We start from the raw sequence: 20,940 nt of genomic DNA on the forward strand, positions 1-20,940 counted from the left end.
ATATTTTACATAATAATAGTCTAAAAAATTTCTTAATTTTTAAACTTAATTTATAAATAAGATAATTATAAATTAATAAATAAGTTATTAATAAAATATAACGATGTATGTTTTTTTGTGGGATCCATTGAAAATACCCAAAGAAAGATGCTCAATTGTAGAGATTTATGTTTTAAAATGTTTGAATTGGAAAGAATAAAAATAAGTAATGTGTACAAGTCCTATTAGAAGCACCAGTAGAGGTTACTCCATTGTGGATGTTGTGGAATGGTTTGTCTCAACTCTCAATACTCTCAACCAACCAAAGCCAGGACTATTTGGATTTTGAAATAAAATAACGCATCTTTTATAAAAATCCAAATATTTTGACAATTCGGGTTTGAGTATTGTGATTACAAAAATATGAAAAGTAAAGAACTCTATTATATTATTAAATTTTTTCATATAAATTAATCATTAACAAAATTAATAAATAGTTGTTCTTAACAAAAAAAAAAAAATAAAGAAATTATAAGGGAAAAAAAAATCAAGAAGAGATATCCGAAGATCTGGGCCTCACTTGAAAATAACAGCTACAAGACTAAGAGTGCGTGCGTGCGTGCACAGAAAACCAACAACAAACACATTCACCGCATTTTCCCTTCTCGAGGGTTTTGGTTTCAATCGTTCACCCCAACTCTCTCGTGTGTCCATAGCTGCGTCTTCGGAAGCGAATGGACATGGCGAAGCTATTGTCATCGTTGCCATCATCATCTTCGTCGAACTCTGAGAATTCCAAGGAACTTGTGTGCGTTGGAACGCTTGAAATCGCCACTCCCAAACCCGTCGGGTTCCTCTGCGGCTCAATCCCCGTTCCCACGGACAAGTCCTTCCACCACGCTTTCCATTCCGCTCTTCTCCCCACACCCCAAACGTACTCTCTCTCTCTCTCTAGTTATTGTTGTTTTTGTTTTAATTTGAATTCTGTGTTGTTTTTTGAGAATTGAGCGTTTTTTGTTGTTGATTATTCAGGGTGAATGCTCCGCGTTACCGTTACCGGATGCTGCCGACCGAGACTGATCTTAATACGCCACCGCTTCTGGCAAATTTTCCGGACAAGGTTCTTCCTGTTGGCGCTGTGCACTCCAAGGCAACTGGAGGAGGTGCTAATTCTTTACCCTTGGAGGAATTCATTAATTATATATTATAAGTGGAAGTTCTTATTCAATGCTTCAAGATGTTCTATTCTGCTTTTTGTTTTTTGGGTGCTTGTGTTTTATGCTTTCTTGTTCTTCATAGCTGTGATACATTGTAATTTGATATGTCTCTTGTCTTTAGAGTTTGTCTTGTGGAATACTAGGCTTTTAGTTGATTTTTGTTTTTATCAATATAAGCTATTAGAATTTTCATTGAATTTTTCTGCATCTGGTTCGCTGTAACCATCTGAAAATGGATGCTATCAATGAACAGCGTGGAGTGTCCTTGATATATTCTTGAGTAAAGTGATAGCTTAGTTATCCCACCTTGGGGGAAGGTTTGGCTGTTACTTGGGGTGCAGTTGTCTTCCAGCTATCAGAGAAAACTTGAGGATGTTTCAGTGTTCAATTCCAGTTTTCAAATTTCAACCTTGAGGACAAGGTTGATTTTTAGGAGGGGTTTGTATTGTTAGGATATAAGGAGAAGGGAGAATTAGTTAAGATAGTTAGTTAGATGGGTTTATTAGATATATAAATAGGGGAAGAAGGATAGGAGAGAGGCAGATCTGTATCATTTTGTAAATTGAGCATTAGCTCTTTGTGAAGGGGAAACTCTTGGAGGAGAGTTATCTCTCCTATTTTCTGTTCTTTTACAATCAAGAAATTCCATCTTTCTTTTGCTTTCTTCTATTTTCTAATTTGGGTTCCTGACAATAGTGAACAAGAATGGGGTGTCTCAATGATTTCTGGACTGGGCTGTGTAGGGCGGCAGATATTATTAGACTTAAGTTCAGTTTTGCTTACTATCTCCATTCTGACAGTTAAACTACTTGTCAATCAGTGCTTGGAGACTTATTTGAGATAAGTTGTGGACTAAATGGTTGAGTTTGGCAGAATTCTGGTATGATACCAATTGCAGCAGTGCTACGAGACTGATCCCATTTCAGTCTCTATGCAGCCAAGACCCTCTGCTTTTACTTATATGCACTACAGTTCCCTCCACAGTTAATGAAGTCTACAGATTGACTACTGAAAGAGATGAAACATTCGAAGAGTTGCTAGCTAATTTGCTTAAGGCTTAGAGTAGGATGAAAGTTCAAGATAACAAACATAGAATGGTGAACCAATTCCTAGAGCTGGGTTTTTCTAAAGTTTCAACCTTACAGAATCATGCTACAAGTCAAGCAGCCAATGAGAAGTTAAGCCCAAGATTATGTGTTATTTCGTATTTTCAAAAGTTTTGGCCAAGTTGCTTACTAGCTGTACTTAACTGCTTATTGGGGAGCCAAATAATCCAGTTTTTCATGTTTCCCTGTTGAAGCAGGCAATTTCTTTGCATGCATTAGCCCCTTACAGGTTCAGCCGGCACAGTTTTTGAATGTTAGAGATTGGTCTTCTTGTGATGCCAAGGTACTGATAAGTGGCAGAATCTCGATTATGAGAATTATCACCAGATATTTAGGACAATATTCCTGATTTTAGCTTTGAGGACAAGGTGAAAATTTTTTGGGCTTGGGGGGGGGGGGGGGGGAAGGCAGGGGGCTGTTATTGTTAGCAGGCCTCCAATTAAAAGGGTCTGTATTAGAAATAAAACTACAATAGTAGAAGGTTGGGGCTCTGGTCTGTTACTAGCAGTGCTGACCGTATGTCAGACAGTTAATAGTTGGCACTTATAACAGATAAGGAAGTTAGTTTGGAGGTGGTGATTGATTGAGAGAAGGTGAAGGAAGGGTCTAGGACTCTTGAATATCTTATTAAAGTAAGCTATCATGTTTTTGTCTAACATTGTTCTTCAATCTCTGATCTCGATCCCATTGATATAAATCCAAAGATAGAGGAGTTCTATCAATAAACACTATTTTTTTTCTCTAAATTTGGATCCATTAGATTTGTACTAGATATGTGCCAGACCAACACAGTAATAATTCCTACTGATCAAATTGTTTTATGATATATTAAGGACAATGAATAGGCCCTAGACAGTTTTGAACTTGATTTTTCCGAAATTTAGTTTTGGTGGACTATAGCTTGCGTCATTGGTGGACTATTGCTCTGAATCGGTAATATAGTCCGCATCTTAACGGTTTGGATCACAACGTTACCATTACAGACCAATGTTGTAGAGTGATCGAAAATCGCGTGTAACGGTGTTTGTGGCAGCAACAAACGCAAACGAAAAGGCAACAGAACATAATGGGTCTCCGGTGCGGCCACCACCCCGTAAGTTTGTGTGCGTCTTGCTTCTGTGATCCCTTTACGAGTTTCATGGGCTGTGCGATTGTCTCTGACAGGGGCCTCTGGTGCGTTGAGATGCGATTCTTTGTTGCTGTGAACAAGCATTTTCCTCTCCTGCAGTCGTATCTTCTAGAGATGATAGACGGGTGCGGCTGAGTTGCGTGTGTTCTGTTCTGGAGTCTCCAACGTTAGAGGACACTTAGGAATTTAGGGTTAGAATAAACAATGGATCACGCTTGGCAGAATTGGGCCAGGCTTAACGCTATTTTAAGTCTTTTATTTCCTTCCTTTATAAGTCTGTTTGACCTCTGTTTTGATCTTCAATGAGGGATAATATTCATGAATTCATAGAATTTATTGAGTTATTTATTTTTTCTTATTTTTGCATTTATTTTTCTTCCAATAATAAGTGTGATTTTCAATGAGTTATTAAGTGTAAAATATATATTTTAATGCTTTTTTTAATAGAATTATGTCTTCTAATGCTAATGAATACTCAAACATGTATGGATTTGTTATAATATATATATATATATATATATATATATATATATATATATGTTTTAGTAATTTAGTAGCTACTAATTTAGTCTTATTTTAATATTTTTTAATTAGATTTTTACTTTGGATATCTCATAGTGATGAAAAACCTATTAATTATAGGCTATTAAAGATTATATAATGATATAAAACATTTTAATGTAATTTTGTGCAAAGTTGTGAAACATTCATAGAATTAACTGCTGTTAGATAACTAACTTAAACAATAGCTAGGTGAGTCTGCAGTTGAATAACTGCAGTTCCTTACAATACTCTAATAGACATTCACGTCGTGATGACCACAATCCCAACAGCAACTGCAATTAAAACCTTGAGTATAAGGCTAACGGCTAACCACAACTGTTCAAATAAAAAGTCACCTCTGAAAGCACCTACAGGGGAGAACCTCCCACTTTACTAGGATGTTCTGGACATTTGTCAACTGTGCAGGAAGTGCATCAATTGGCAGGATGCAGGAGTTCTGTATTTGATAAACTCCGGGGATACTTGCTACTAGCTCAAAATAGAATGAAGCAGCATGCTTCCATGGTTGGGGATTTGATTTACTTCAAAATTCCAAAAATACAAACTCAAATAATTGGCTAAAACAATTGTTGACAACTTGAATCCCTGTTTTCATGGTCCTTTTAAAGTGATAGAAATAACAGGACAGATTGCATATCAGCTCCGGCTCCTTGACTACAGCCATTTCCATCCTGTTTATACCATTTATCTAAGCCCAAGAAGGGTGGCTGGGTTGGCACCTCTACCAGTTTTTCTGTCAGAACTTAGAAGAGTGGGAATTGAGAGTGCAGCTGCTGAACATGAAGATTATTGCAGATGGCAGATAGGAAGTCCTTGTTCAACAGCTGGATTTACCAACTCTGAAAGTTCCCAGGAATCAGCTGCCATAATGATAATTTCCCTACTTCTACCTCAAAGGCAAGGTTAAACTGCTTGGGGGAATAGTGTTAAACCTCAATTAAATAGGTGTACAGTAGAAGGGGGAATAAGAAATACAGAGGCCCTGCCCACATGAGTTAGTAGAGACAAGAGAGGACCCCGCTTCTTGAATACGGGAATAACAGATTTCCCACCTGGCAGAATGATGGCAAAAAAATGAACTCTGTTTGAAAGAACTGAGGGAAGTTGGTTATAGGGGAGGTTTGCTAAAGGTAACTTGAGAAACAATTTAGGAAACTAAATTGAGGTGAAATGAATGATATCATTCAACCCGAGAAGAAATAGATTACACCTCAGTTTTTATAATCAGTTACACAACTGTAACTATCAACTAACCTGAGTTAGTTAGTTACAGCAGTCCTAACAGTTAACTAACTAACTATATAGACTAACTAACTGTACTTTAGCCTTTACAGATTAGCTAAGAAAAGAAAACTACACTACTGAGTAAGTATACTCCTATATTTGCAGAAGACAAGTGGGAAGGTTTGAGAGGACTGCATACCCTCATAGATCTGCATTACCATTTTTTTCCATTTGTAGTTTCTTCTTTTCCAGCACTTCGAAAGTTAAATCTATAGTTCCTTCTTGGGTTGAGTCTGTTCTCATTATCAGTCAAGGATAGAAGTGTGCTGTAATGAAATACAGATGTATGAGTGCTATCATGAAATGCAGATGCATGCTTACACTGGTTTCCATTTGTCTATCATAGATTCATACATTTCATATTACTTATGCTTTTTTGGTGTTGAAATCTCCAATTTAACAGATTTTCCTTGGGAAGGCACTGCTGTTGCATCAAATTTCAATAGAAAATGTGAGGCCCTTGCAGTATCTGGCTTGGCTGATTATGGAGATGAGATTGATGTCATTGCCCCAGCTGACATTTTGAAGCAGATATTTAAAATGCCATATTCTAAGGCTCGACTATCAATTGCTGTTCGTCGCATTGGTCATACTCTTGTTTTAAACACAGGGTGTGTATTTGACCTACTCTTGACTCCATTTTGGTGCCATGACTGACTTTCACTTAATTATAGCTTTGTCATATAATTGCTGTCGACAATTGTCTTTTGGTCCATAATAAATTTTTTGCTTTAGAAAATTTGGCTCCTATATCTAATGTCTTTTGAAGCAATAAGAAAATGAATTCTTTATATTGATCAGTAGAAAAGATTACTAGTTCAAGATAATGATATTTCAACAAGGAGGGAAATGTACGGACAACTGAATAGTTTCATATTCTGGTTTTAATGCATCCTCCATGTGTAAATTGTGCATTTTAGTTCATGATGTATGATGCTTCAAAGATGATTTTTCTTACAAGTCATTCAGACATTGAATAGGGATTCGACTTGTTTAAAAAATAAATAAAATTCTTAGTTAAGGTTGTTGTGAAATTAAATCCTCTGTCATTTCTGGTACCCACTATTGGACTTTTCTTTGTATTTGGCAACCTTGTGTTTATCAAATTTGTCAAGAGGGAGAAAACCGAGAGGTCATGTGAATGAATGTGTTACTATACAGAAGAGGCTTTTATTTATAATTACAATAGTAATGGATAATGGTTACATAATTACCCCTAATTACAATATTTCCCTATTTACTCAATATATTACATAATTACAAGATTCCAAACAATCTTCAAACATTTGATTTGTTTACAACTAACAGTATTTTTGAAGTGCAGGCCAGATGTTGAAGAGGGAGAAAAATTGATTAGGAGGCATAACAATCAATCAAAATGTGCAGATCAATCTTTATTCTTGAATTTTGCTATGCATTCGGTCAGAATGGAGGCATGTGATTGTCCACCAACACATCATGTTCCATCAGAAGAGCAATCAAATTCTTCTGTACTTCCTGGAGGAAAGCCACCCCATATTGTGGTACAGAACGATGATGTTCACGCTGAAGGATACAATTGCCATTCTGAGTACTCACAAGTTGAGAAGGAAGGCTTCTATTGGGGAAGCAAGAAAAATAGGAGAAATAAGAACCATAGTCCAGTCAAAAAGGTGTCACAAGTGGGTGAAAAACCTGGATCATCTATTCTAGAGTCTGAAAAACAAAGAAAAGTTGGTAATGATAGCTTTCTGAGGATTTTGTTCTGGCAGTTTCATAACTTTCGCATGCTCTTAGGAAGTGATCTACTTCTATTTAGTAATGAAAAGTATGTTGCTGTGAGCTTGCATTTATGGGATGTCACACGACAGGTGAGGAGCATTCTTCTAAAACATGTCTCGTATTTCATTTTTAGCAGATTGTTAATATTTTTGTTTCCCAATTTTGATAGGTCACACCTTTGACTTGGCTTGAAGCATGGCTTGACAATGTCATGGCAAGTGTGCCTGAGTTGGCTATATGTTATCATCACAATGGTGTTGTTCAGGGATACGAGCTTTTGAAAACCGATGATATTTTTCTTTTGAAAGGGATATCAGAGGAGGGGACACCCGCGTTTCATCCTCATGTTGTACAGCAAAATGGTTTGTCTGTTTTGAGATTCCTTCGGGATAATTGCAAACAGGATCCTGGAGCTTATTGGGTACTATTATTTTTGTTTTTCTATACATTTTATATATTTGTTGCCTTTAGGTTTATTATGTTAATTTCTTTTTAACAAAATTGTTACCCTTAGTAGTACTAGGAAACCTGACAAAGAGTTTTGCAGCTTTATAAAGGTGCTGGTGAAGATGATATACAACTTTTTGATCTTTCCATTATTCCCAAAAACTGTTCATCTGATCATAGTGATGATGCTTCAAGGTCCTTGCGATCATCGATCAGTAGGGGTAGAAGTGATGCAGTATATTCGTTGGGAACTCTCCTCTATCGAATTGCACACAGGCTTTCGCTCTCAATGGTGTGAATGAATGAAATGTATTTCTGGGCTAATGCTGCTTTTAGTGGTTTCTAACAGTTTTTTCCTTACTACCGTCTCTTTTGCTGTAGGCTGCTACAAATAGGGCTAGATGTGTGAGGTTCTTTAGAAAGTGTTTGGAATTTCTTGATGACTCAGACCATCTGGTATGTTTTTTGAACAACAAATTACAATTGATGTATTCCCCCAACCCCATTTTCCTGGGGTTTCCATTTATTTTCTTTTGAGATTACTGCATTTCTGATATTGTTTTGCTGAACAGGCAGTACGAGCAGTTGCTCATGAACAATTTGCGAGGCTGATTTTAAATTATGATGATGAGTTGAATTTAACTTCAGAATCTCTGGCCCTAGAATGTGAACTAACTGTTACTGAAGTCGAAGAGTCATCTTGGGATGCTGAAAACAGTAATTCTGAACGAGGTGCACATGAGCTATTTTATCTGCATGCTAATGACAAATCAGCCGAACATGGAAATATGATTGAGCACTTAGAATCAGAATGTCCTGCAAAGATGGTCTCTGAAGCATACAAACCCACATCTGGGGAACTTATAGCTGTCAGTAGCACAGAATTGAGCAACCAAGAAGGGGATGCACCAAGCTTGTATCCTGATGATAGCTCTTTGGCTTGTGAAGTATGTCCAGTTTCCACACCTGTGGTTCAGACAGTTGCTGATCCAATCTCATCCAAGTTAGCTGCCGTACATCATGTTTCACAGGCCATTAAGTCTCTGAGATGGATGCGTCAGCTTCAGAGCACTGAACCGGAGGTGATGGATCAATTCAATGAAAATCGTGATAGACCATCATCTTTTAATGTTTCTGTTTGTGCCTGTGGAGATGCTGACTGTATTGAAGTTTGTGACATCCGAGAATGGCTTCCAACATCCAAGTTGGATCATAAGTTGTGGAAGCTTGTTCTTTTGCTTGGGGAATCGTATTTGGCACTTGCAGAAGCTTATAAAGAGGATGGCCAACTGCATCAAGCTTTAAAGGTTATACAGCTATCATGTTCTGTTTATGGATCAATGCCTCCACATCTTGAAGACACAAAATTTATTTCTTCAATGGTCAGTGGCTCATCCTTAGAGAGAAAACTCATTGATCTTAATGAAAAGACGTGGCAGGATGATGTAAAAGATGAGACTGTTAATGGCTATATTGAAAGAAAGTCTTCTACTTACCTTTTCTGGGCCAAGGCATGGGCACTAGTAGGAGATGTTTATATTGAATTCCATAGGATAAAGGGCAAAGAAATCTCAATAAAAGATCTGAAAAAACCTGCAACCAGAGAATTGAAAATGTCATCTGAGGTTGTGAAGGAAGTTAAAAGGCTGAAGAAGAAGTTGGTTCAAATGAACCACAACTGCAGTTCATGTTCCTTGGTAAATTGCAGTTGCCAAAGTGACAGAGCTAGTAGTGGGAATAGTGCAAGCAGTAGTAGTGCAGATGCAAGCTTCATGACTCATGGTAGAAAGCATAGTAAACGGTTGTCTGCTAAAAATGCCAATTACTTTCCTCCAAAAGACCCAGTAGATGAGTTCATTCATGACAAGGAAAATGGAAAAGATTTTGACAGCAAATACATTGAGCACAGTAGTTATGGTGGAGATCTTAATCTGAGGGATACTCTTGAGAATAGGATTGAAATTGAATCTTTGGCTGCTACAAACTCTAGAATTGTTGAGGGATCCTCAGAGATGGACGTTTCATGTTCTAGTGTTGTCTCTCAAACGGAAAATACTTCAAAGGAAACAGGTAAAGTCAAAATTGGTGGGATATTTGAGTACCTAGTTGAGCCAGTAGTGGGAGACGTAGAGTCCAATCTTTTATCTGCTTTAAAGTGCTATGAAGAAGCTAGACAAGCATTACTTAAATTTCCAACTAGCTTGTCTGAGTTACAATCTGTGGTTAAAAAGAAAGGGTGGGTTTGCAATGAATTTGGTCGAATCAGACTTGAAAATAAAGAGTTGAGTAAGGCTGAATTGGCATTTACAGATGCTATAGATGCATTCAGAGAAGTTTCAGATCACACCAACATAATATTAATTAACTGTAATTTGGGCCATGGCAGACGGGCTTTGGCTGAGGAGATGGTATCTAAAATTGAGAATCTTAAACTACATAATATTTTCCATAATGCATATAATCATGCATTGGAAACTGCAAAACTGAAATATATAGAATCCCTTAGATATTATGGGGCGGCAAGGTTAGAACTGAATGCCATCAATGAACATGATGATTCTGTTACAAGCAGCTTGAAGAATGAGGCACATACACAGTTTGCTCATACTTTTCTGCGGTTTGGAATGCTTTTGGCAAGAGAAAATACTACTGCAATTTATGAAACTGGATCACTGGAAGGTACATGGGTAAGTCACACCACGCCCCATGACAGAAAAGCCAGGAAAGATTTGAGAAAGCATGAGATTTCAGCTAACGAGGCCATTAGAGAAGCATTATCTGTGTATGAGTCGCTCGGTGAACTGCGCAAACAGGAGGCTGCATATGCTTACTTCCAATTGGCTTGCTATCAGAGAGACTGTTGTTTGAGATTTATGAATTCTGGCAATAAGAAAAGCATTTTGTCTAAAGGCGAAAATAGTGCTGTGCAACGAGTAAAGCAGTATGCATCTCTGGCAGAGAGGAACTGGCAAAAGGCCCTGGACTTCTATGGCCCCAAAACTCATCCTAATATGTATTTGACTATTCTTATGGAGAGATCAGCTCTTTCATTAAGCCTTTCAAGCCATCTACACTCCAATGTGGTATTTTCCTGCACTTTTACAGTCATTTGATTCTGATTATGAGTTACTGAAATTTTCAATGAGATGATTTAATTCATTATTACCCTTTTCTGTGTCACTATGCTATCTACTATCTCAGTATCTCTTATATCTACTACTACATCCGTCCCTATATATAAGACCATTTTCATTTAATGTTTGTTTCTTTTTATAAGACCCTCTTCTAAACTCAGGTGCATTAATTATTTTTATCCTGTAATACCCTTAATTAATTACTGTATTCTCTCTCCAAACAATAATTACTACTTGGTGAGAAACAATTAAGTAGAGAGAAATGAAGGGTAATTTTGGAAAAGCAGTATAAATATTGACAAATTTAATTTGATTTACTAAATGAACCACTTTTCTTAAAGGGTGTGGATCAATTGAAAGGTATATATAGGGACAGAGGTAGTAATAAAGACTCCTTGTAAGTTAGCATACTTGGGCAGAGTCCGTTGATCTGTTTGTCAGTGTAACTATAATTAACTTAGCCCCTGCCCAGCTACAAAAAAGATTATAAAATCCCTGAAATTAGGTTTTGTATTCCCACCATAGATTTACTTCCCAGTTGAAACTTGGTTAAAATGTCTCAAAGTTTTTGGGTTAAGGTGTGATATCTTACATGTGTTTTGATGTCAACTTTATAATTTGCCTAAGTGCTATATTTGACAAACACGACCATCTTTGGTATTAAGGAGGGTCAGAGAATATATAAAATGATGAAAATTCTTATAATTTCCTGACCTGCATTTTTTAGAGTCAATTAACGGTTGTACAATATCTTCTATGCCATTCCATAAAATATAGTATAGATTATTAATGAACACCTTGCTCGAAATAGTTTTATTAACATCAATTGAACCAGTGGATATTTCTGTCGACAAATGTCATTGGTTGATACTTCCAGAATTTTTTTGCAGGTGCTGGAATCAGCTTTGGCTCATATGCTTGAAGGACGCCATGTATCAGATACAAATGCCGACACTTTCGGTACTAGTTATCCCGAATTACATGCAAAATATTGGAGTCAGTTGCAGATGCTTTTGAAGAAAATGTTGGCCACGATACTTTCATCGAGTGCAAACAAATCTCCCTGTCAACCATCTTCAACATCTAGCAGATTTGGAGATGGTGGAAAGATCAGGGAACTCTACAAGATGTCCCTGAAGGGTACTAATATGATCCAATTGTATAACATGTACAACTTGTGGATATCATGATGGAAAATTCATCCAACTGCATACCGTGTGCAGTTTTTGGATATCATGATGACAGTTTTCTCTTGTTTACATCATCAAATCAAAGTAAAGAGAAAATAGGTAATGCACCGACATTGTAAAATAGTTTTATGTCATCATCCATCATAACTCATCATGTATAAGTTTGTTTTACACTGTTAGGATATGACCATTAAACTCCAAAGTAAATGTTTTCTTACTTCTTTCTAATTTTTGTCTGATATCTGTTGTTGGGCCAACTGTTCAAGTAAAAAGTACTTAAATGTGGTTATTCACCTGTAATGAATTTTTGGGCCAACTATTCAAGTAAAAAGTACTTATAATGTGGTTATTCACCTGTAATGAATTTTTGTCCAGAGGTTGTGTAATAGTTTATTTTTCTCAATTAATTCTTTAGTAATGCTACTTCATCCAAACAAGAGGAGTCGAAAACTCTTCTTACGCACTCAAAAATGACATCACTCAAAAATGACATGGCAAATTTCGTTATAAAAAATATTTGTTTTATTCAACTTTTGAAAAGTGATTTCTTTCCAACTTTACCCCTTGACGCACATGACCAACCCATTCAATGAATCAGTCGCAAAAGAATTTCAAAAGTTTGGCGTGCATAGCAATTGGGAGAGCGTGATCTCGTCTCCAGATCTGAACTGCAACATAGAGTAAAACAGTGCAATGAAGAGGAAGAGGAGTTCTAAAAGCGTTGATAGAATTAGAGGAATGTGCAAATGGAGAATGCGGCTATAGTGATGCGATGAGTGTCCTTCACTAGCGTGGGTTGCTCTAACACTCGAGGGTCATATTGTTTGGTGGTTTATGTGTGGTGATCGAGGACCCACCCATACAACCAAAATCATGTAGATCTAGATGGTGGCCCAGAGATTGAGGATCCATGTGAGCACGTTGATGCTTGACGGATATTGGCTTCATGACAAGGATTACCATTGTGACGGATTTGTGGGAATTCTCTGTGCTACAATGAGGGTGTTGGATGAGCCTGAGACAATCCCATCATAATACACTTTCTAGCTTTGGTGGACACAGATGACGCCACCCTACTACTGACACGCTAGGAAGGTAGAGATTATAGAAATGTTATTTGACAAGGATATGGATGATGTTGAGTTTGAGGTCGAGGTTGAGAGTGTTATACCTGAGGTTGAGGTTGAGGGTGATATACTTGAGGTCGAGGTAGAGGATGCCGAGCCTGAGGTTGAGATTATCGAGATACTTGAAGCTTGAATATGTGAGAAATAAAAACTGTTCACTCACTCACTTGCTTTATTACATTCAAATAATACATATATATATACATCAAAAAGGGATAGAGACAGCTTGACAAGACAAGCCATACTGCTGTCTTCTACCACAAGCTAAGTAGGAGACTAGGGAAGCTAAAAACAAAATCTATCAAAAGATACACATAATTATAACACTCCCCCTCAAGCTGGAGCATATAAATCATATGCACCAAGCTTGGAACATATAAACTGAATCTTAGGCCCCCATAAAGACTTAGTCAAAATATCAGCTGGCTGATCATTAGAATTAATGAACTCAGTGGCAATCTCTTTGGACAGTAGCTTCTCTCGAATAAAGTGACAGTCAATCTCTATGTGCTTGGTCCTCTCATGGAAGACTGGGTTTGAAGCAATGTGAAGAGCAGCCTGATTATCACAATATAACTTCATTTGCACCACTTTGCAGAATTTCAACTCTTCAAGAATTTGTTTAACCCACATAAGTTCACATGTAACCATAGCCATAGATCTGTATTCAGCCTCTGCACTAGATCGAGCAACAACAGCTTGCTTCTTACTTTTCCAACAGATAACATTTCCTCTAATAGAGACGCAGTATCCTGATGTGGATCTCCTATCCATGGGACAGCCAGCCCAATCTGCATCACAATACCCAGATATTTGTGTGTTACCTTTGTCTTCATAAAGCAGTCCTTGTCCCGGAGCTCTCTTTATATATCTAAGAATACGTGTAACAGCATTCCAATGATCAGCACGGGGATTTTGCATAAACTGGCTAACTACTCCAACAGCAAAGGAAATATCAGGTCTTGTAATAGTGAGATAAATTAGTTTTCCCACAAGTCTCCTATATCTTTCGGGGTCATGATAGATTTCACCTTGATCTGCCATGAGCTTCAGATTAGGATCCATAGGGCTATCAACAGGTCTACAATTCTGCATGCTTGTCTCCTCCAAAATGTCAAGAGCATACTTTCTCTGTGAGATCACAACACCATCTCCTGATTGAGCCACCTCAATACCAAGAAAGTACTTCAAATACCCTAGGTCTTTGGTCTGGAAATGACTGAATAAGTGCTCCTTTAGCTGGACAATCTTAGTAGCATCATTCCCTGTAATCACTATATCATCAACATATACTATCAAATAAACACATTTCCCAGGGGATGAATGACAATAAAAAACAGAATGATCGGCTTCACTTCGTTTCAACCCAAAGAGTTGAACAATATGACTGAATTTACCAAACCAAGCCCGAGGGGATTGCTTCAACCCATAGAGGGATCGACGCAGCTTACACACAAGACCATACTCCCCCTGAGCAACAAACCCAGGAGGTTGCTCCATGTAGATCTCTTCCTCAAGGTCACCATGAAGAAATGCATTTTTAATATCAAGCTGATGGAGAGGCCAATGACGCATGGCAGCCATAGCAAGGAACAGACGGACAGTAGTGATCTTAGCGACTGGAGAGAAAGTGTCACAATAATCAAGGCCATATACCTGAGTATAACCTTTAGCCACTAAGCGAGCCTTAAGTCGATCAATCTCACCATTAGGCCCAACTTTAACTGTATAAACCCATCTGCAACCCACAGCCTTCTTGCCAGGAGGAAGGGAAACAAGTTCCCAAGTACCACTATGTTCAAGAGCCTGCATTTCATCAATCATAGCCTGTCGCCATCCAGGATGACTCAGTGCCTCATGAATATTAGAAGGGACAGAATGCGAAGATAGAGAGAAAACAAAAGAAGAATATGAAGGAGACAAACGATGATAGCTTAGAAAGTTATAGATAGGATGAGGATTACGAGAGGATCTAGTACCTTTGCGGATGGCAATGGGCCAGTCTGAATCAGAGGGATGAGAAGTAGCAGGATCCATGGCTTGAGGATTGATTGAAGAAGGATGAGAATCAAGAGGAGAAGCTTCAGATACTGTAGAACCAACTGGCTGTGTCCTGCGTTGATATGTAAGAAGAGGTGGAGGAGCAACTTCAGGTGGATGTGGTGGAGAAGATGGAACTTCACTAACATCTTGGTTTAAGGTACCTAGAGGACATGGAGAGGGAATCGGAAGAACATTTTGGATGGAAGAAGAATAGTCCGTAGATGATGGAAAGAAAGGTGTGTCTTCAAAGAAGGTTACATCTGCAGACATATAGTATCGCCTGGTAGGTGGAGAGTAGCATTTGTAACCCTTTTGAAGACGAGAATAACCTAAAAAGACACACTTGATTGCTCGGGCAGAAAGTTTATCTAAACCAGGGGAGAGATTATGGACAAAACAAGTACAACCAAACACTTTGGGTGGAACATGGAATAAGTGATCATGAGGAAAAATGATTGAGTGAGGAATTTGATTCTTAAGAGAAGAAGAAGGCATTCTGTTGATTAAGAAACAAGCAGTGAGCACCGCATCCCCCCAATGGTGTGAAGGAACATGAGAGGCGAACATTAGTGATCGTGCGGTGTCAAGGAGATGACGATTTTTCCTTTCTGCTATACCATTTTGCTGTGGTGTATGAGGACATGTAGATTGATGCAGAATGCCTTTTGAAGATAATAAAGAAGAGAAATCATGAGAGAAATACTCTTTGGCATTATCACTTCTGAAAATCTTAATTGTTTTTCCAAATTGGTTTTCAATTTCATTGAGAAAGGACATGAAGATAGGCAAAAGTTCAGATCTGTCTTTCATTAAATAAACCCAAGTACATCTAGAGAATTCATCAATAAAAGTTACAAAATATCGAAAACCAAAAGATGTAACACGGCTTGGTCCCCAAATATCAGAATGAATGGTAGAGAAAGCTGAATTACATCTTTGAACAGTTTGTGGAAATGATGACCTAACATGTTTTCCTAGTTGACAAGATTCACATTCTAAGACTCGAAGATTCTTCAGACTAGGGATCATCAATTTTAGTTTTGGTAGACTTGGGTGACCTAGACGATCATGCAAAAGTTTGGGATTTGAAGTTGCTGAACAGGAGACAGACAAGTTGGACTTCACGTAGTAAAGTCCTCGTGATTCATGTCCTTCTCCAATCAGTCGACCCGTGCCATGTTCTTGGATAACAAAAGAATTAGCGGTAAAGGTTACTGAGCAATTTAATGAACGAGTTAACTGACTCAATGAAATTAAATTATAGGGACATTGTGGAATAAACAAAACAGAGTCCAACTTCAATGAGGAAGATAAAGATACTTGACCACTTCCTTGAGCTGCAACTTTGGAACCATTAGCTACAGTGACAAGATGAGGAATTTTTGGAAAAGAAATGGATGTAAAAGAGGACTTATTACCAGAAATATGATCAGAGGCACCTGAATCAAGTATCCAAGGACTGAGACCGTCAATAGATTGAGAAATACATGCTGTTGAATAACATGGTACAGAGGAAGATGAAGCCTGGTTGCTGGATTTCTCGGATTTCAGCTTTAGATACTCCTGATACTCTGTATTAGAGAACTTAGGCTCTGATTTTTCGGTCTGAGTTACCTGAGCTACTTTGTCAGGGAAGCCATGCAGGGAATAACAATTCTCTTGAGTGTGACCCATCCTCTTGCAATATGTGCATTGAGGACGTCCACTCCTTCCACCACGACCTCCTCTATTGTTGCGACCTCCCCCTCTTCCACGAGATGCAGCCATAGCTGATGTTTCCACACTTTCAGCTAAATTTTCTTCTTTCAAGGCTTGAGGCACGCGAAGAAGTCTAGTAATGAGGGAGTCCATTGACGGGACTTGGTCACCTGCAAGAATTTGATCACGCACATGATCAAAATGTGAATGTAGACTTCTCAAGATAAGGACCATGTAGAACTTGTCCAGCTTCCTATTCACTTCCTCCAACGATTTTGCTGCAAGAAATCTCTTCAGTTCTTCCACTGCTGCTCTAGCTTTCCCTACATGCGCAATCATATCATGGCTGGTTTGTTTGAGAGCAGCAACTTTCTGGGTTGCATCAAACAAACTTTGAATGTCGTTGGCAAATATCTCTTGTGCTTTCTTCCAAAAAGAGCAACATGTTTTGAATGATCTAAGGATCTCCAAAACATCCGGTTCAACAGATTGCCATAGCACTGCACACAACTGAAAATCCAGCTTTTCCCATTCAGCTCTCTTGTCATTCGGAACAGCATCAACTCCCTTTTCCAAGTGATCATGATATCCTTGGCCGAGAAACCATAACTCCACGGAAGCAGACCAAGACATATAGTTTTTCCAGTTGAGTTTGGCAGTAGTAATGGTGGGAGTTCCAGAGAATGAAAAAACAGGACCAGAAGACGACATTTTTGTCAAGGAAAAACAAAAAAACCTAACGGAGTAGAGAGGAGGAAGCACAAAATGACATGTAAACACTGCACTAGAGGCTGGAACGAAAACAGGGGAAGACGGCGCTCCGTTTGAGACAAGTCCGGCGCGATTCCGGTGGCCGGAGGTCGGCGCGTGGGCTTCACGCGCCGGGAAGAGGCGCTGCTGTAGAGCGGCGCGTGGCGGCGCGTGGCGGCGAATCTGGCTACGCGGTTTGCGGGGTTGTGTCGCGCTCCTCGAGGCGCACAAAACCCTGAACTCGCTGGCGAATTTGACGGCGGCGGCGGCGGCGACGGACGGCGGCGGCGGCGGATGGCGGTGGCGGACAGCGGCGGCGACGATGGTGGCCGGAGAACCAGCTCTGATGCCAACTTGAAGCTTGAATATGTGAGAAATAAAAATTGTTCACTCACTCACTTGCTTTATTACATTCAAATAATACATATATATATACATCAAAAAGGGATAGAGACAGCTTGACAAGACAAGCCATACTGCTGTCTTCTACCACAAGCTAAGTAGGAGACTAGGGAAGCTAAAAACAAAATCTATCAAAAGATACACATAATTATAACAGAGATATCATCTGACAAGGAGACTGAGGATGTAACTTAGGATGCTAGGCTAGAAGACTTAGAGATAGAGGAAGATTTGAGGGAGGATTTGAATTGGGTGGATGAGCATCCTAAGGAGTCTCCTAGCAATGACCTTCCCAAAGGTTTTGTTTAGATGATGTGTTTGTGCTTTTTGCTAGTCTAGTAGATAGGTCTAGTGGTGGGGATGTACAAATATGTTGATTGAGGTTAGGATTGCTCTGTGATTCTGTTTTAAATCATCGAACATGGATTTTAGGACTGCTCTGTGATTCTGTTTTAAATCATCAAACATGGATGATTTAAAACAAAATCACAGCCCATCAAAAGTATAACTGAGTCTCAAAATATAGTAAGTAAGACTGAATAGATACAAAATATAGAGCTTAAATCCTCATTCACAAATTGAGCTTCAATTGTCATGGTCATAACAATAGGAAATTGTTGGGACTTAAGCCCAACCCAAAACACTAGTCTATAAGGTGGGAGAGTAGGCTTAAGTACTACATCAAGTAGTTTATTCTACTCAATGTGAGACTCTTAACATTGTCACCCCTTTTAAGGGTCGATGTCCATAGTGCCTTTCACTCTATTGACATTGACCCAGTAGTAGTCCTTTTCCCTTGGACGACTTCACTCGTCTATCAATATTCTGTTTGCACCTTATTTCAGCCTATAGGTAGCCCTTTCCGTGGCCCAACCCTCAACGAAAGCACCACCAATTGTTAGGACTTAAATAGAAGAGAAGAGCCCAACCCAAAAGACTAATCCACTAGGTGGGAAAGCCTCAAGGCTTAAGTATCACATCAAGTAATTTATTCTATTTAATGCAAAACTCCTAACAAATGCCTCCAGACTCCAGTATTTGATAGGTCCCCACAATATTCTTTGTTGGCTTATGAACATCTTCAATTGTTTATTTCGTTCTGCAGGTCGGGTTGGAAAAGGATCAGGTGTAAAATGTTGCAGCTGTTGGTGTGGTTTAAGGTTTCAAGAAGTGTCCTACTTTTGTCATGATCAACCGCGCAACGCTTATATCATGCTTGATGTTCTTTTTACTGCTTGATTGATGTATGTTGGAACTTGGTATGTTATTTTAAGCACATATACTACTGTTATTTTTACTAAAGGCTACTTTTGCTAGGTTTAGGTCTTGATATATTTGATGATGTCTGAATATTTTTGGTTCTAGTTCTTCAAAAATAATGATTGTTCAGAGGGAGAAACCTTTTTAACCAGTATTCAATTATATGCACCTAAAACATGTTGGACTAAGGATAACAATAATATGTTAAATAATATGTTAAATTGAACTTACAGTGATTTTTTTATCTCCTCATTGGTCTATTACATCTAGATTCTATAGTTGATGTGGTAAATTTTTGTAGTATGATCTTGTTTAGTTCCAAGCATCATTATTTGAAGTGGCCAACCATATTCTCCGTTTCGTTTACTTATGTTTGGTGGTATGGGGGCATGTTATATCCAAAACCAATGTAGGCTATTCTCATTGAATTCTGTTGGAGCTTTGAGATATAGTTATGCTGGGGTTGATTTTCTCTTTTGTAATTGAAGATTTGCAGTCTGATTTGATTCTCTATGGCTTAGAGCATATTTGTTTTTCTTGTGGGCAGCAATATGGGAGGCTGCTTAGCTTTGTATTTTGTGCTGTTTTCCAATATTTTTACCAACTTCTGGTGTCTTATATTGCCCTGCACTCACTGTGTTTGCTAACATGTTAGAAACACAGATTTTGCTACATTCATCAAACAAAATGTTGCCCCTTTTAATGTAGAAAAGGTACTGATAGTTTGATGCTAATGGTTCTTGCTTGTGAACTCAAGGTATGCTCAAGCTATACCATTATCCTACATGGTGAAATGATAGATAAATTTACTCTTCGATAAATGTACTCATGTTTACTATACAGGGTCCACAAATAGGAAATGATGGAGGTAAATTTTGGTGTCCAAAAAACACAACTCCTTGTTTAATTGAACTAATAAAGCCATGCTATGAAATTAAATATAAAAAAAATATAAAACGTTGTATTTGTAAGATCTCACATGAATATCGTAAAAAAAAATAGTCTCTCTTATAAGACTTGAATAGTCCTCCCCCTTAAAATTGTGCCCCTAAATTATCTGTTATCTTTGTTTTACTGGGAGACTAATAAGGAAAGAGGATGGATAATTTTTGTTGGAATTTGATTTTATCTATTTTTAGCGTGCAATCAACATTTATTATGAGGGTTTTTCAATTTACCTCGATTGAAAATAGAGTTAATTAAACCTAAACTTTCAATGAACAATAGAAATAAGATATTTATCCTATTCTAAATTTTACCATTAATGCAATGATTATTACATTTAATACATATCCTTAAGTTTTCTCAGTCTTTTTTTTTCTTTTCAGAATCCTTAATTTCTCTTACATTATTTACTTAAGTGTAAAATATTTCTCAACTTTATAATTATACATACAATATATATGTCATATATTTTCCTTAATCACACACCCTTTGTTATTTTATTTTATTTATTTTACAACTTATAAGTATAATACTTTTAATCTTTTTCCAACATTTTTATTATAATTTTTAATTAAAAATTATAGATGAAGTATAACTTTTAATTAAAAGTTATAGATAAAAAGTATAAAAATTATAAGTTGTAAAATAAATATAATAAAAATAACAGAGAGTGATCACATTTATTTTTATTTTCTCTTGGTTTGCTTTTTTCTTTTTATTTTCAATAAGAAATTACTGAGTCTTTTGGAATGATATTAGAAGAACCAGTATTTTAAATTTCTGAATAGGACTTGAGTGAATATGATGGTGGCTTAAACATAATACATTTTCTTCATTTAACTTCATATATTTTTGTTGCTTTGATCTCATGGTAATTCTAACTCATTCAATAGTTTATTTTTTT

General features: G+C 37.6%; 1 protein-coding gene across 2 annotated transcripts; it reads left to right on the forward strand.

Moving 5' to 3' along the window:
• Nucleotides 1-567: 567 nt before the first annotated feature.
• On the forward strand, nucleotides 568-19,220 carry LOC114391056. Of its 2 annotated transcripts, XR_003662054.1 has the most exons (10): nucleotides 568-913; nucleotides 1,012-1,142; nucleotides 5,683-5,890; nucleotides 6,604-7,129; nucleotides 7,210-7,461; nucleotides 7,588-7,779; nucleotides 7,869-7,943; nucleotides 8,060-10,570; nucleotides 11,512-11,910; nucleotides 18,937-19,220. XR_003662054.1 is itself a non-coding variant. In XM_028352057.1 (9 exons), the coding sequence occupies exons 1-9, from the start codon at nucleotides 714-716 to the stop codon at nucleotides 11,809-11,811; spliced, it is 4,395 nt and encodes a 1,464-aa protein (XP_028207858.1). In that variant the 5' UTR covers nucleotides 568-713; the 3' UTR covers nucleotides 11,812-12,199. The 2 variants fall into 2 exon arrangements, 1 of the variants encoding a protein (XP_028207858.1); XM_028352057.1 differs by lacking the exon at nucleotides 18,937-19,220 and having other exon boundaries at nucleotides 11,512-12,199.
• The last annotated feature ends 1,720 nt before the right edge of the window (nucleotides 19,221-20,940 follow it).

This window comes from Glycine soja, chromosome 2, assembly GCF_004193775.1.
Source record: "Glycine soja cultivar W05 chromosome 2, ASM419377v2, whole genome shotgun sequence".
Lineage (NCBI taxonomy): Eukaryota > Viridiplantae > Streptophyta > Magnoliopsida > Fabales > Fabaceae > Glycine > Glycine soja.